This window comes from Dermacentor variabilis, chromosome 3, assembly GCF_050947875.1.
Source record: "Dermacentor variabilis isolate Ectoservices chromosome 3, ASM5094787v1, whole genome shotgun sequence".
In the NCBI taxonomy this organism is placed as follows: Eukaryota; Metazoa; Arthropoda; class Arachnida; order Ixodida; family Ixodidae; genus Dermacentor; species Dermacentor variabilis.
Window position 1 is genome coordinate 11,403,190 of NC_134570.1, and position 15,381 is coordinate 11,418,570.

The 15,381-nt window shown below is 47.9% G+C and overlaps 1 protein-coding gene and 1 long non-coding RNA gene across 2 annotated transcripts in view; one reads left to right on the forward strand and one right to left on the reverse strand.

Annotated features, from left to right (window-relative positions):
* Positions 1-15,381, forward strand: part of LOC142575139 (uncharacterized) — a 60,421-nt gene that overhangs the window by 15,351 nt on the left and 29,689 nt on the right. The window lies entirely within an intron of this gene.
* Positions 1-15,381, reverse strand: part of LOC142575138 (echinoderm microtubule-associated protein-like CG42247) — a 338,361-nt gene that overhangs the window by 15,218 nt on the left and 307,762 nt on the right. Inside the window, exon 20 of the mRNA XM_075684173.1 lies at positions 4,275-4,408. Coding sequence (XP_075540288.1) covers positions 4,275-4,408 — 134 coding nt within the window. The remainder of the gene's footprint in view (positions 1-4,274; positions 4,409-15,381) is intronic.

Sequence of the window (15,381 nt, forward strand, 5' to 3'; positions counted from 1 at the left end):
AGCCACGGCGTGACTAAGTCGACTGTGTTTGAACAACAATACGTGCGTCCTCGAATCTTCGTCGCTGGAGCCGAGTTTGACGAAGTCGCCATTATGACTAAACGGGCTCGGCAGACCAACTATTGTTACTGAGCCGCGGGAACGTCTACTGACACCTCTTCCCACACGCCGACCAAGACGCCAAACAATGGTTGTTGATTCTTGGTGAGCAACTGGGCCTAGATGCACGCAAGGAAATGCTGAAATCGGAATTATTGCACCTAATTTCCGAACAGGCCAGTGAGGAAGAAATTGAAATGGGGTTGGAACTTCTGAAAAAGAGAGAAGAACGAGGGAGAAAAGAAAGGGAGGAGCGCGATAAAGATCGTGAGTTAAGAAAAATGTAACTGGAACTTGAAAGCAAACGTTTGTAGTTGTCTCAAGGAAGTGAAGGGGCTCTGGGACGATCAAGTGAGGCAGAATCATACCGCGTGGACAGGCTATTAAAGCCATTTGAGGTCGGGACCGACATAGGCTTGTTCCTAAGCAATTTTGAAAGGACTTGCGAGAAGATGAACTTCGGCCCGAGTATATGGCCACAGCGGTTGCTGTCTATGTTGCCGTGTGAGGCGGCGGAAGTAATCGCCAGACTGAGTGCACAGGATGCATATGATTATGCAAAAGTTCAGGCTAGTCTCCTGAAGAAATACCGCCTTTCAGCCGAAGCTTTTCGGCAAAGGTTTAGGAGCACAGGCAAGAAAGATAGCGAGGGGTATCCGGAGTTTGCATACGGCTCAAAGGCCAACCTAGTCGAGTGGCTGAAAAGCGCGGAAGCGTACAACAGCAGAGACATGATCATCGAATGCATGTGTCTAGAGCAGTTTTACAAAACCATCCCCCAAGCTGTGAAACCGTAGGTGCAAGAGAGAGGGAATGTAAACAATGTGGAAAGGGCGGCTGAATTAGCTGAAGAGTACGCAACCCGTAGAAAGTTGAACGCCGAGAACGGGAATTGGGACGGTCGAAATGGACCACGGAAACGATTTCCGTTCCAAAGGGGTTCGCAGACTAGACGATCGGAGCCTGTAGACGTGGAGGAAAAGCCCGCAGAAAAGAGCGAGGAGAAACTCAACAGGGAAACCGCACAAAAGGAACAGAAAAGACAATTCGAAACTTTTAGGCCGATCCGCTGTTATAAATGCCACAAACTGGGACATATAGCTGTAAACTGCGGGAAGCCTAGCGTAGTTTTTTCCTACGTAGAGGAAAAAGACGACAATATAGAACTTTTAAGCCCCTATCTTCACGACCTGCAAGCTCATGGCAAACCATGCCGAGTGCTAAGAGACAGTGCCGCCACGATGGACATTGTCCATCCGTCTAACGTGACAGCAGATGACTTCACCGGAGAAGTAGCATGGATCAAACAGGTTGTACAAGAACACAGCGTGTGTCTGCCCATGGTCAAAGTCAACATCAGTGGACCATTCGGGGAGCTAGAGACTGAGGCTGCAGTTTTCAAATTTTTGTCACTGCAGTACCCTCACATCTTTTCGAATCGCTCGAATCAGTTACTGCGTGACAAAGGGCTTAAACTGGGAGGCGGCATAGTACAGGCATTGACACGACGCCAAGCCCGTAAAATCGCGTTGCTTTCGGCTGAAAATGCAGAAGCTATTCCAGCGGAAGCAGAAAAGGGGATAACTTCCATACCCGAATCCGAGCTAGGTTCGAGGGATGATAAATCAGTCGAGGAGAGCCTGCCACCTGACCAGCTCATTGAGAGCGTATCACTAGAGTGTCCACGTTCAAGCCTGCTGGAAGAGCAAGCTGACGCACTCACAAGCGAGACAGGGTCGTTATTATCACCGGCCTCAAAGAACTTCGATAAGCTCTTACGTGTGGATAGAGAGTCATTGGCAGCCGAGCAAAAAAATGATGAGAGCTTAGCTAAATTACATTACACAGCCAAAGAAGGCATTGCTAGGCGCAACGTGACGATACATGAGAGAGGAGGATTGTTGTATCGGCACTACAGAGATCGAAAAGGTAGGATTTTAGATCAGTTAGTAGTACCTACTAAGTATAGTGAGGATCTTTTGAGTCTCTGTCATGGAAATGGGTGGTCCGGCCACCTAGGCATAAACAAATCAAAGGAAAGATGGCTTATGGAATACTACTGGCCTGGCTGTTTCAAAGACGTAGAAAACTTTGTAAGATCATGCGACGCCTGCCAGCGCTCTGGTAAACCAGGTGAGGCATGGAAAGCTCCACTGAAGGTAGTGCCCTTAATAAAAGAGCCTTTCAGACGACTTGTAATAGAAACGGTAGGGCCTCTTCCAAAAACAAAATCGGGTTACAGGTACTTGTTTACCATACTGTGTCCGGCTACAAAGTTTCCAGAAGCAATCCCTCTGAAAAGGCTCAGCTCCACCGAAGTAGTAGACGCGCTTTTGACAGTGTTTGCACGAGTTGGGTTTCCAGCCGAAATTCAGGCTGGAAGGGGTCAGTATTCACGAGAGCACTGACTTCCACATTCTTGAAAAAGTGCGGGGTAAAGTTAATACACAGTTCTGTCTATCACCCTCAATCAAACAGTGTAGAGAGGTGGCATTCAGTGCTTAAGCGAGTTTTGCGTGCGCTCTGTTACTAGCACAAGGAGGACTGGGAGAGCTGTCTGCCAGCAACTTTGTTTGCTTTGCAAACGGTTCCACATGAAGCAACAGGGTTCTCGCCAGCAGAACTAGTGTATGGGAGGACACTCCGTTTTCCACTGAGAATGTTAAGAGAGATGTGGGAGGAAAAAGGGAAGAGTCCAACAGTGGTTGAATACGTGCTAAATGTGCTGGAACGGCTAAGCGCAACCCAAGAACTAGTCGAAAAGAACATGGGAGTAGCTAAAAAAGACGCCAGACAATGGGCGGCCGGCGGGCGCGCTGCAGCTCGGGGAATAAATGCCCCTACGGTGCCGGGTCGTCTCCCCTACGGTGCCCGGTATCCCCTACGGTGCCTCGTCTCCCCTACGGGGCTTGGTCAACTCACCTACGGTGCTTGGAAGGCCGTTTCCGTCACCTGGGTATCGGGGGAGGACCGAGTGTTTATAAACTGCTGTTGTGCGGCTGCTCAGGACACTCTCTCTCGAGCATTCATGTTAGACTGATGTACTTTCTCAAACAGTCATGTGAGACTGATATAACTACTTTAAATAAACCCATATTCCTCGTTCTCGATGAGAAGCAGTCCTTCCCTTCATCAACGTCCTCAGCGTGGATAGGTTGGACGACGGCATGGGCCAGCTACCTTGTAATTCATGCCCGACTCCAATCTTGACAACGGATCACAAGCGATGGGTTGAACCCCAATCATAACAGCCGGTCTATTTAATCGAGAATGGCTGTAATGATCTGTGCCGTGTGAGGTCAAGTACTGCCGAGGCTCCCATTTCGCAGAAATTCCATACAGCATATAGGCGATCGTAAACAGTGATGTTTATGCTGCCGACACCTTAGCGACTTCGGCTGCAACATCGCCTGCTGTTACCGGTTTTATTTGTAGCGATCGCTGGGTCAACGGTAGCCACGTCACCTCCACGACACTGGTCATGCGAACGATATGCCTTTGTTGTTCACTTCTGTCGGCCTCCCGCAATGTTCGAAAAAAGGTCAAGCAATGCGTTCACTAGTGTTCCCGACATTGTTCGTAACACTGTGCCCGAAGTCACCGAGAATTGTCACGCGGATTAAGATTCAGCTCTGTTCTCTTCTCTTTCTAAACTTGATTACGAATCACTTTTTAACAAGAAAACTGGCGCGTTCTTCACCGGGCTATGATAGCCTCAACTTGTGCGCATGCGCCTAATGCACCGTGCAGTGAGTGGGACACTGAGAGAGGATGGAGTTGCGCTATTCGAAACCCATCCCGAAGCTGCGTCTGTGCATTCATTCATTGTCTTGAATGGACTTCGAGTTACCATCGGGAGTTCAGTTCTTTTTCGTCGTTTATTTGCAAAGAAAAAAAACGTAATCACAGTCACGACAATGTTTTCGTTCCTTCACTAGCGCCCTAAACGTAATGAAATGCTTCAATGCTCACGAAAAGAGCCAAAAAGTACCCTTAAGAATTTGTGCTTCAGTTCTGACAACTTCAGATAACTCATAATCTTGATCATGCAGAGCTATCTGATAAAAAGTCCAGGCGAGGCCGCAAGTGCTGAACTATATTTAGTGCAGAAAACGGAATATCTTTCAAGCGGAATCCGTGCGCGCGTGTGCGGTGCGTGGTCGTCATTGCGTTACCTTGGTGTCGGTACACGGAAACCTGAATACTCTCAGGAAGCCCGCGCGGTCGCCAGCTGCAACGACGGCCTTGTTGTGGGAACGATGACACGTCAGGTTCACGACGTCCGTCAAGTGTTCGTTGTCCCAAATTCCTGTCAGAACAACGAAAAACACAGTTTAAACAGCATAGCCTTGCCACGCTGCACAACTTTAAGCGAAAACGTTATCTTACTTTCGGCGTTCCTGGTCGGCTGGTCCATGATTGCTTCTTGCGGCTCGCGCAATAAATATATCTAAGAAATCTATTATTTCTTGCAGCACCGGCACGCTAACACGGACATAGAAGGCGCATTAGACAAAACCAAGTTATGTCCGCATCGTTGTGCCTACGCTACAAAAAATTCGAAGGTGACCTACCGACAAGTTCATATATTTACCCTCAAGGCTAACAAAGATTCATGCAATGGTTAAGCTGTGATGAAGCATCAACTACAATATTACCATCATGAGCGTCACAAATGTGATTAATATTTATACACCAGCTGTCGCATATCCCGCAGTTGGTCGTATCGCTGCTTGTCCACTTTTTCCCGAAGTGGTAATGAGATAATAACCTTACTGTAATCTCCCAATACTATGTCCTGGAATCTCGGACGGAAAACCATCATATAAGGTCTCATGCTTATCATAAGTAATCATATATTTTATCTGTTCTTACTGGCTACGATCTGGACATGTGTGTGTGCTGCAACGAAAGTGGCCTTAACTGCGTAGTGATTCTTCCAAGGAACTATGCAAGAAGAGAAGGAACGGAGAAGGCTGCGCACGCAAGCCCGAGTTTTGTTTACTGTCGACGAGCCAAGGCGTAATGTGCAGTCAGAAAGTTTATAAACAAGAACCGCTGAAAAGCTGGAGCAGATCCTGCGTTCCAGCTTTGTGCCTTTCTTTGAAGCCCGACCACCTCAACGCGACTCTGCCAAGGTCATTGAGCTGCTCAGGCGTCGACGACATGGATTCTGACGGCGGATACACCGAGGTCACAAATCGTCGGTTGAAGAGGAAACTTCGTAGGACATCAAGCGTGAGTAAGCTTAACTACAATAAGCCGCCCACACAGCAAGCGTACACAATCGACTACATCCCCATCGCTGCTACAGGCAACCTCAATTCCCTCAATAGGCAAACTCTCACTGCCTATTTCGAGAGGCTGGTTCCAGGGCAATATACTTTCTGTTGATGTGACTACACGAACCATCCTCAACACCTTGAAAGCTGTAACTGAGCTAGGAAATATACTTGTCCGCTCATTCATCGTACATGGAGGCAGCACTACCGCCAGTGTTATCTACGATGTCGATACAGATATTGATAATAGTGGTCTCCCAACGCTAATCTCCTCAACTGTCCATATCACAGACATACACCGTTTTGGACGGTCAAGGTGCATAAAACTCATATTTGAGGGAGAGACCTTACCAACACATGTAAAAGTGGGTTATGTGCAACATCCAGTCCGTCCATAGATCCCAAGGCCCTTGCAGTGCCGTAAATGCCAGAAAATCGAGCATGTAAGTGCTGTGTGCGTGAACAAGATGACATGTCCGCGCTGTGGTGGTGATCACGATGAGTTGACGTGTGCTGGCTCTGACTTCAAGTGCCCTAACTGCGATGGGCCACACGAGGCAACGTCCAAGGACTGTCCAAAATTAAAGACCGAAATGTCCGTGCTAAGCAAAATGGTACGCGATCAATCTACACACAGAGAAGCGGCTACCAAGGTCCACCGCCGCCAGAGGCGCTCACGTAATCGCAGAAGGAGATCAGCATCGACAACAGGAAAACCTGTACTCCAGGAAAAGTTGTCGCGCGCTCCTGCTCGTCCTCAAACGTCAGAGCCACTTTTAACCACGTCTACTCTTCTGAACACAAAGGACACTACTATATGGCCTTCCCTGCCATCTCGGAGTACAGAAGTGCAGCCGGAACGCAAGCGTGAACATGAACCTTCATCGTCGGATGGGCAAATCGAGGCAATGCTTGCACAGTTGATTCGTTCCTTGCGAATGCTGCTCATCGGAGCCAAAACGCCCGTTGCCACGGCTGCGGTGCAAATTCCCGACGCACTAGAACCAGCGCTTGCTGCTGTATAAAAGCTAGCAAACGCCATGGCGTCAACTTCAAGGTTGTCACTACAGGAAAGGATAAGCGGTTCCGTAATATTCCAGTGGAACGCATGAGGTCTACGGGGTCGCCTGGGAGATTTTAAACAGAGACCGCTCAACCATCAGTTTCTAGTTATCGTAATATGCGAGCCGAATATGACACCGCCATTTAGACGCTCTGGATACGAACAATTCGCGTCTGGGACAAGTGGAAATACTAGCAAAGTTTTACTATGTGTGCGATGTGACCTCACGTATTCGCTAAACCAAGTTCCGGTGCATAACAGCAACGAGTACGTCTCTATTACACTGAAACTAAAGCGCCGGATAATCTCGGTCATCGGTGTCTATAGTTCTCCCAGGGGTAGATTTGACTCTGGACACCTGAAACTTGTTCTTGACTCTTGCCAAGGACCTCATATTATTGTAGGCGATTTCAACGCGCACCACCATCTTTGGGGTAGTAGGATCACAAATCTTCGAGGAAGACAAGTTCTTAACTTCACAAGCAGCAATGATCTTGACATCCTGAACGACGGCTCACCAACATTTCTTCATGGCACAACCTACAGCAGCTGTCTCTATTTAGCTATCGCTTCACGATGCCTTTCGTCTTCTGCTGCCTGGTGCACAGATGCTGAAACGTATGGCAGTGATCACCTACCTACTTATGTACAACTGAGATGGTTTACAAGACTTCCAAGTTCTCATACGCGACGCACTGACTGGGATGCTTTTAAGAACAAGCTAGAAGAATCCTGCAGCTGTATAATTTCACCGAAAGAGATTGAAGAGCGCATTACAGCAGCAATGCACGCAACAACACGCATGATCCCAACGTCATATTCAAGAACATCCGTTGACGTTATTTATGAGGAGCTGCGGGCAGTCCGACGTCGCGCCGAGAGGAAATACAGGCGAACTAAATTGATATCAGACTTGAGGACGTCACGCCATGTGCAAAAGAAAATTCAAAGATACTTAGACAAGCTCGACAGACAACGTTGGAGGTCCTTTTCCACCAGCCTGGACCCAAGAAAACCGTTGTGCACAATGTGGCATGTTGTACGAGCACTACCATCTTCTTCACAACAGCTACGTCCCTTGCGAGCTTTGGCTATCATCCAGACGCGCAGTGAGAAGGAAATCGCCGAAGATTTCTGCATACACCTCTCTGGATCTACAACATCGGTAGCTTCAGTGCTCAGGAGTGCTCCTCCAACAATGGACGATCGTCTCGACCTCCCATTCACGCTGCAAGAGCTACGTGCAGTGATTTCCTCTTCAAGACACTCAAGTGCGCCTGGTCCTGATGGCATTACCTATTCTACCTTGCGCCATCTAGGCCCTCGAGCAACTGAATAGCTTCTGGCTTTATACAATCTCTCTTGGTACTGGGGAACTATGCCTGCACACTGGAAGACAAGAAAAATCGTGGTATTATTGAAACCAGGCAAGGCACCCCATGCTATGCTTTCCTACAGACTTGTGGCGTTTGCCAGTTGCAGAGGTAAAACCATGGAACGCATGGTTTTGACGCGCCTGGAGTGGTTTTTGGAGAAGCGTAATATATATCCAGACACAATGACAGATTTGCGAAAGGGTAGGTCGTCAATCGACAGCATCATTGACCTAGTAACAACTGTTGAACATTAGAAACGTCGCCGTCGATTAACGGCTGCTGTCTTTCTAGATATTAAGGGTGCTTTTGACAACGTTCTACATGATGCAATTTTAGATGTCCTAGAAGAATGTGGCGTCGTGGGACGTATGCATAAGTGGACAGCCAGCTATCTTCAAGAGAGAACGATATTCATGACAACTCCAGACGGTGAAACAAAAAACCACGCCGTCTATCGTGGAGTGCCTCAAGGAGGTGTATTGAGCCCAACTTTATTTAATATCGTTCTCATTGGACTGGTCAAAGAACACGCAGGCACAGTCTCTGTGTACGCAGACGACATCTGTATATGGACCACGAGCTTAACGCGCTTGCAAGTGCAAACGAAGCTGCAGCGCGCGGTGTCAATAACATCGACATACCTAAACAGTCGCGGACTGCAGCTCTCACCGGAAAAAAGTGTAACCATGGCATTTACACGGAAGTCAATAGCCTGCTTCCCCGTTATGATTGATGGTAAGATTATACCTTGAGTAACCCACTACAAGTTTCTCGGAGTCATCATCGACCGTGACTTATCTTGGTCGAAGCACCTCTCTGGATTAAGAAAAAAGCTGGACAGCTTTACTCAGATCATTCGACATATGTCTGGAAAATCGTGGAGGCCATCCAAGTCATCTCTTCTGCAGCTCTACCAAGCACTTTTTATTGGCTACTTCCGCTACAGTGTCCTGTACTTTCTCGGGTTACTACAACTGCTGTACGCACGCTTGAAAGTACCCAGGCTCGCGCACTGAGAATTTGCCTAGGACTACCACGATGTGCGTCTACTTGGGGCCTTATTGCAGAGGCACGTGCGTGCCCAGCTCGAGTTTATCTGCAACATGAGCCATTGCGAGTGCATCTAAGGCTACTGACTAGACACAGGAATCATCCACTCACGAACGTCACAAGCGTACGGCCTGTGTCCGCCTACTCAGAAGCCGTGTTGTCACAGCAATACTTGTTGCCGTCGGACTTCGAACTGTATGACATACCCGAAGTTCCACTCTGGACGATGGCAAAGCCAACGGTGAGGCTCTTAATCCCTGGAATAACGAATAAGTCGAAAATGCCGCTTGCTGGGCATAAGCATTTCGCGCTATCATACATTGCTTACATGTATGGATATTAAGAACATATTTTTACAGATGGTTTTGTGACACAGACCCCTTCCCCGGCGGCCTACACGGTGCCAGGAATGGGGATCGCACAACGGTTCAAGATAGGACACAGGACGTCGTCTACAGCAGCTTAGTTGACCGGAGTTCGAGAAGCAGTTCGCTGCATACTGCAACAGAGTCTCGAGAAGTGGACAGTGTTCTGTGGCTCAAAACCAGCCCTGCAACTCATCAGAAATTATATAAATAACAAAACCGCACATAGTCCTCTGATTTATGACATCATGTCTCTGCTTGCTGAGGCGTCTCATTCCGGGCATACCATCGTGCTGCAGTGGATTCCTGGCCATTGTGGAATAGCTGGAAACGAACAGGTTGACGCGGAAGCAAAAAAGGCGCGCACTGACGGAACAATTATACAAATTTATTTTTCTCGCTATGACATTAACGCCTTGCTCCATACCTCCATTAAAACTTCTACGGCGCGACATCGGGACAACCCCGAACATCGACAAGAGCGCCTCCATAAACTTGACGCTGGATTACAATTCCGGCTTCCACTTCGGTTGCGGAGAAGCCAGGAAACACTCATTCATCGATTACGGCTGGGTGCGGCATACACTCACCGATACCTTCACAAGATTGGACAAGCACGGGACCCTGAATGTAGCGTCTGTCACACTCTCGAGACAATAGCTCACGTACTTTGCGTGTGCCCTCAATATGCAGCCGAACGAAGAACACTCAAATCTACTGTTGACAGCTTGGACTCCCACCCCTTTTCAGAAGAAAAGCTTTTGGGCGCGTGGAGGAGTGTTGACTGTGCGCAACGTGCCATAAAATCACTTTTGAACTTTTTCAGTCAGACTGGTTTAGACGATCGCCTCTAGAAGCTTTTTGTGACAAGATTACGTTTTGCGTGGACAAGATTACTCTTACTTGTATTGAGTCTACAGTGCGCATCCGTATATTGGACATGTATATAGTGTCTCATTGTACCATAGCATAATCACCCGCCACCTACCTTCCCTGTATTTCCCACTTCCCCTTTCTCCAGTGAGGAGTATCAGGCTAGAGACACGCTCTCCAGGCCGACCTCTCCTCCTTTCTCTTCATTAAAATCTACTCATACTCCTATGCAAGGATCCAACGCACACAGGCTCTACTGGCACGGATGGCATCATACCGTATTCGCGAGATTCACGCATGGACCTGCTTTTCACCATCGAGGCGCCCGATGCGGCTCTTGCCTTGTGTAATCCTCTGAACCAGATGGCATATCGTACCGCATCAGGTGCCACCCCGGTGAGTGAGCACGAAATTCGTTGCTGAATATATTCAATGTATTCTGGCGGGATATGGAAACGTTCCTCAAGAATGGAAGAGAAGCCGTCTGGTTCCACTCCTCAAACCTAGAAAGTCACCACTAGAGCTCACGTCATGCCGCCAAGCGCGCTGGTTCGTTGCGTAGGAAAGGTGATGGAACTTATGGTACTTGCCAGATTGGAGTGGTACCTGGAAGGCTACAAAGTTTATCCAAACGCTAGGGCCTGTTTTCGACGTCTCCGCTGTTCCAGTGATCATCTCATCGATGAACCGCTTACTTCAATGAACCACTTACGTTCAACATCAAAGGAAATGTAAACGGTTATTGCCGCTATGTTTCTGGACATAAAATGAGGTTATGACAATGTTGCTCATGGCGTCATACTTGGTGCTCTTTAATCAGTTGGCCTTGGTGTCTTTGTGTACCCGCGAACCATCAACAACTTACACATGAGGTCCTTTCTTGTGGAGACCTCTGACGGCCCGACCTCTCAACACTGCACACACCGTGGTGTTCCCAATGGTAGCGTCTTGAGCCCCACACTGTTCGATCTCGTTCTTGTGGGTCTCGTGGAATGCATACCAAATGCTGACCAGGTATCAATGTACGCCAATGACATCTGCGTGTGTACGTCAGGTGTAACAGGTCCTCAGGTGCGCGCAAGGCTTCATAAAGCCGCGACCTCAATATAGGCGTACCTTAGGGAACGAAGCTTCAAGATTTCACCTGAGAAATGTGCGCTAGTCGCTTTTACGCGGAATCCGATAACGTCCTGCACTATATCTATCAATGGACAAAACATCTGCTACGCCAGGACGCACAGTTTCTTAGGGGTGATCATTGATAGAGACCTCAGCTGGAGTCTCCGTGTGGCCTCCCTGAAGAAAATTCCAACGGCCATTTCACATTTCTTCGAATTTCTTCGAATGAAAGCGTGGAGTACGACAGTATACGCGACGTTGCGGCTCTCAAGGCGCTGTTTCTGGGGTATCTGAGGTATAGCTTACCTGTACTGAACATTATATGCAGCAGTAACATCCACACAATCGAGAGTGCTCAGCTGCAGGTAAACAAGGTTTGTCTTGGAGTGCCGCCCTGCACATCCACAGCGTAAAAATTGCGATAGCTCAAGGCTACCAAGTCACAATTCATATGACATTGGAAGTGTTTAAAGAACACATCAGGCACAATGCTTGCGCCCATTTCCACCACCTCGCCGCACTGCCGAAAGACCGGCCCAGTGCCTCCTTTTGCCAGGAGATATCGGCGTACCGCGACTGCCTTTCTGGAGTTATACGCCTGCCAAGAGGTTGCTCTCATCTCCGTGGTGTTTGGCACGCCCACAAGTTCGACTCTAAGTGCCAGGAATTCGCGCAAAAGCAGGGCACTCGTCGCCAGCTATCAAGCAGCTATCTCTGCTGATGCTGCACGAATTTTCAAATCAAATCAAATCAAACATGTTTATTTTGCACGAAGAATACAAAATTTCCCTGCGCGAGGCAAAGGCTAAAGGCGAGAAAGCATGACGAGGTCTTGGCCCCCTGATGAACAACACAGTCTACAGCAGTTGACACGACTCAATATACGATTCATTAAGTACAATGCATCTCCTTCTCTACATCGGATCACACACGTATTTGTTTATACATCTATATGCAACACGCTCTACAATACATTATACATTTAAGAAAGATACATTGATATGGAATCTAACAATTTTGTTTAAATTGTCGCAATTTCCAGCAACAAATATATATATACATATATATATATATATATATATATATATATATATATATATATATATATATATATATATATATATATATATATATATAAAGAAATAAAAAAATTCACCTCAAAATATACAGAACATACTTTGACAACATTTATGGATCGACTATGAGGTTAGTAGTCAGAGGGATTGATCTATAATTGCGCTTGAGCTTCTTGGCTTGTAATGTAAGGTCAATATTCGAATCATGGTGGTTTAATAATTGCACTGCTTTATATTCACTGGCCTGTTTGCCATTGTTCGTGCGTATTTTTTAGTTTGTCGGCTAGAGCTTCTGAACCCATATTTCGTGGATACAGTTCTTGGGAAGGCACCCTGTAATTTGTGTTTATGTATGTGTTGCATCAACTTTAGATTATACACTTTTTTTGCGGATAGGATTAAATTTAGACTGATGGTTCGACAAATGTGGGCAGATCTACAGGAGCTGTTATCGTCCCCGTGACTATTATGTTGAAGACCTCCCACCGGACAACTCGACTGCTGCGGAGCTTGCTGCACGTCGCCGTGCATGTCGCATGATTCATGAAGATCTACCACGAAGATGGAGCATATTTACCGATTAGAAGGCAGCCCTGAATTGGCCGCTACTCGTCCTGCGTCGTGTGCCACAAAACGAACTTGTTCTGGAAATAAGGCAGCTATACCACCAACTAGCAGGATAAGAACACGACATCACTTTTCAGTGGCTCCCAGGGAACTGCGGCATCATGGGCTATGAACATGCCGATGAAGCGGCTATGAGGGCTGACGAAAATGCCGCGAAGGAACCTGTCCCGCTATAAAGAACCGGTGCAGCAGCAAAGCTTAGCATACTCACACGTGATGCCGCAGGATTCATGTTGAACACGCAAGGTTTGCTGCATACTCGAGTGAACCGCCTGGGCCCATCCCTCCCATTATGTATTCCATCTGGATTATCCCCAATCGAGACAGTTGTTATCTGCGATTGTGGCTTGGAGTATCTTTTACGAATGCATTTATTCGCAGCATCGGAATGGCCGACAGTGGTGTCAGTGATAGTTGCGGCAGCGAATAAACAACCGAACACATTCTCCGTCATTGTCCCCGCTACAGCTCCTAGAGACAGTCGCTCGTGATGGAGCTGGCAGGCCTGAGCAGACGATCTTAGAGCGCCGGCTTATGCGGTCTTCACACCAGAAGGCGACCAAGGCGCTGTTAGAGTTCCTCCGGTCAAGTGACATTATTAAACAACTGTGAATGCGCGCGCGCGCGCGCGTGTGCGTGTGTGTGCGTGTGCGTGCGTGTGCGTGTGTGTGTGCGCGCGCGCGTGCGTGCGTGCGTGCGTGTGTGTGTGTGTGTGTGTGTGTGTGTGTGTGTGTGTGTGTGTGTGTGTGTGTGTGTGTGTGTGTGTGTGTGTGTGTGTGTGTGTGTTTGTGTGTGTGTGTGTGTGTGTGTGTGTGTGTGTGTGTGTGTGTGTGACTACATAACTCTGCGTGTATCGCGAGGTTCTTTACGCTCAGAAAACACTTTTATGTAGCGCGTATTGAGCAACAGAAAGCTGTATAGGGAGTTTTTCATGTTGCTCTACAATTTTCTCATTGACACTTTTCATCTAATTGCATCTTTCAGAAGTGTATGAGTTAAGACTAGTTATGTAAGTAGGCGGAATGCAAGATATTATCTCAGTATTTACATGTGACCGCAAAACATTACCGTGGTTCTGTCCAGCTACGTGGGCTTTGCATATTTTATTCCGATAGTAACTATATGCGCACTCCCGGCGCATTTCTCTCATTGGCGTCGGCGTCGGCGTCGCCGTCGCTGTGAGGTTCGGTATAAAATCTACGGGTGATCGTCACCGCGCGCCGTATACTGTATGTGCTAGTCAAAGCGTGCGAGGGTGAGTCAGCGATGGCGGCTCGATCTCGCGCACGCAACGGACGAAAGCGGGGAGGAAGTTCGCTACCTTCCGCCGCGCGCAAGGCTTCGAGGGAGGGTAGAGAAGGGGCGCGCGTTCTACTCCGGGCGGCCAGGGCGGCCACGCGCGCGCGTTCGGGCAGTTGTACCATTTCGGCAGTTGTACCTTAAAAGCCAGCTACGACGGGTACAGAGTTTGCGCTGTGCTGTGTTTTCAAGGCGTAGTTCACGTTTATGCGAGCGGCTGCATGAAGGTCAATTCGCTCGCTGCTGCTGCCGCGTTTCCTCAATGCGGCGGTTTGACAGCGAGTTTCCACGGTCATCGAGTGAGATGTGTTCTCGTTGGCTTGTACGTGTTAATTTAGTTATACGTGCGGACAAATTTCTGCGACTATGAAGGGAAAGCTGCGGAGGCCAAGCGCCAGCAAGTGAGAGCGCTCCTGAAAAGAGTCCCACGTTTTAATCCACGTTAGTTTAGGCTGGGGAAAACAAAACATAAATACCTTATTAGCAACAGGTAAATAAGAGAGAACATGCCACTGAGTGTAAAGGTTTACTTATTTTGTGGCTTTTCCCTTCCGCGTCTGGCAAAACGCGAAACCGTCGCGCGTGGAAGCTGCGTTGATTCGGCGTCTGTTCCGAGCAACCAAGAGCACCGTTAAGCGCTGCCACACTACTTAACGCGGTAACACACGTGCAGCAGCCACACGCCCGTAGCTTTCCCTTCATAGCCACGGAATGTTGTCCGTGAGTATAGTGTTCCTATGTTTACGAGCTTATACGGCCGATAAAACTGCTATCCTTACTTCGTAAAGCTGTCCGCCAATTGCTATCGCAATCGATGCTTCGCCATTCGGACGAAACTGCGACATTTTAAAAATTTGGTGCCTGATAGTTGGGACACACTGTAAGTTTTGATGTAAGTTTTAATGAGTAAAGAAAGCGGGAAATCACGGAACCTTATGAAACAGTAAAAGATTAATCTAAAATATTGTTACGGATGAGATGGGTTTATTTACAAGATGACCGAGGAGGCGTAGAGGCGAGATCGCAGACAGTTGGGCATTTTTCTTCTTCTCTTCTTCGGCTTCGTCGCGCAGCGTAACATCTTCCTCCGGCGCAGACGAAGCTCGCCGAGTGAGTTAGAAAATTACATGGCTCCTAGTGCTTGATTTCGGA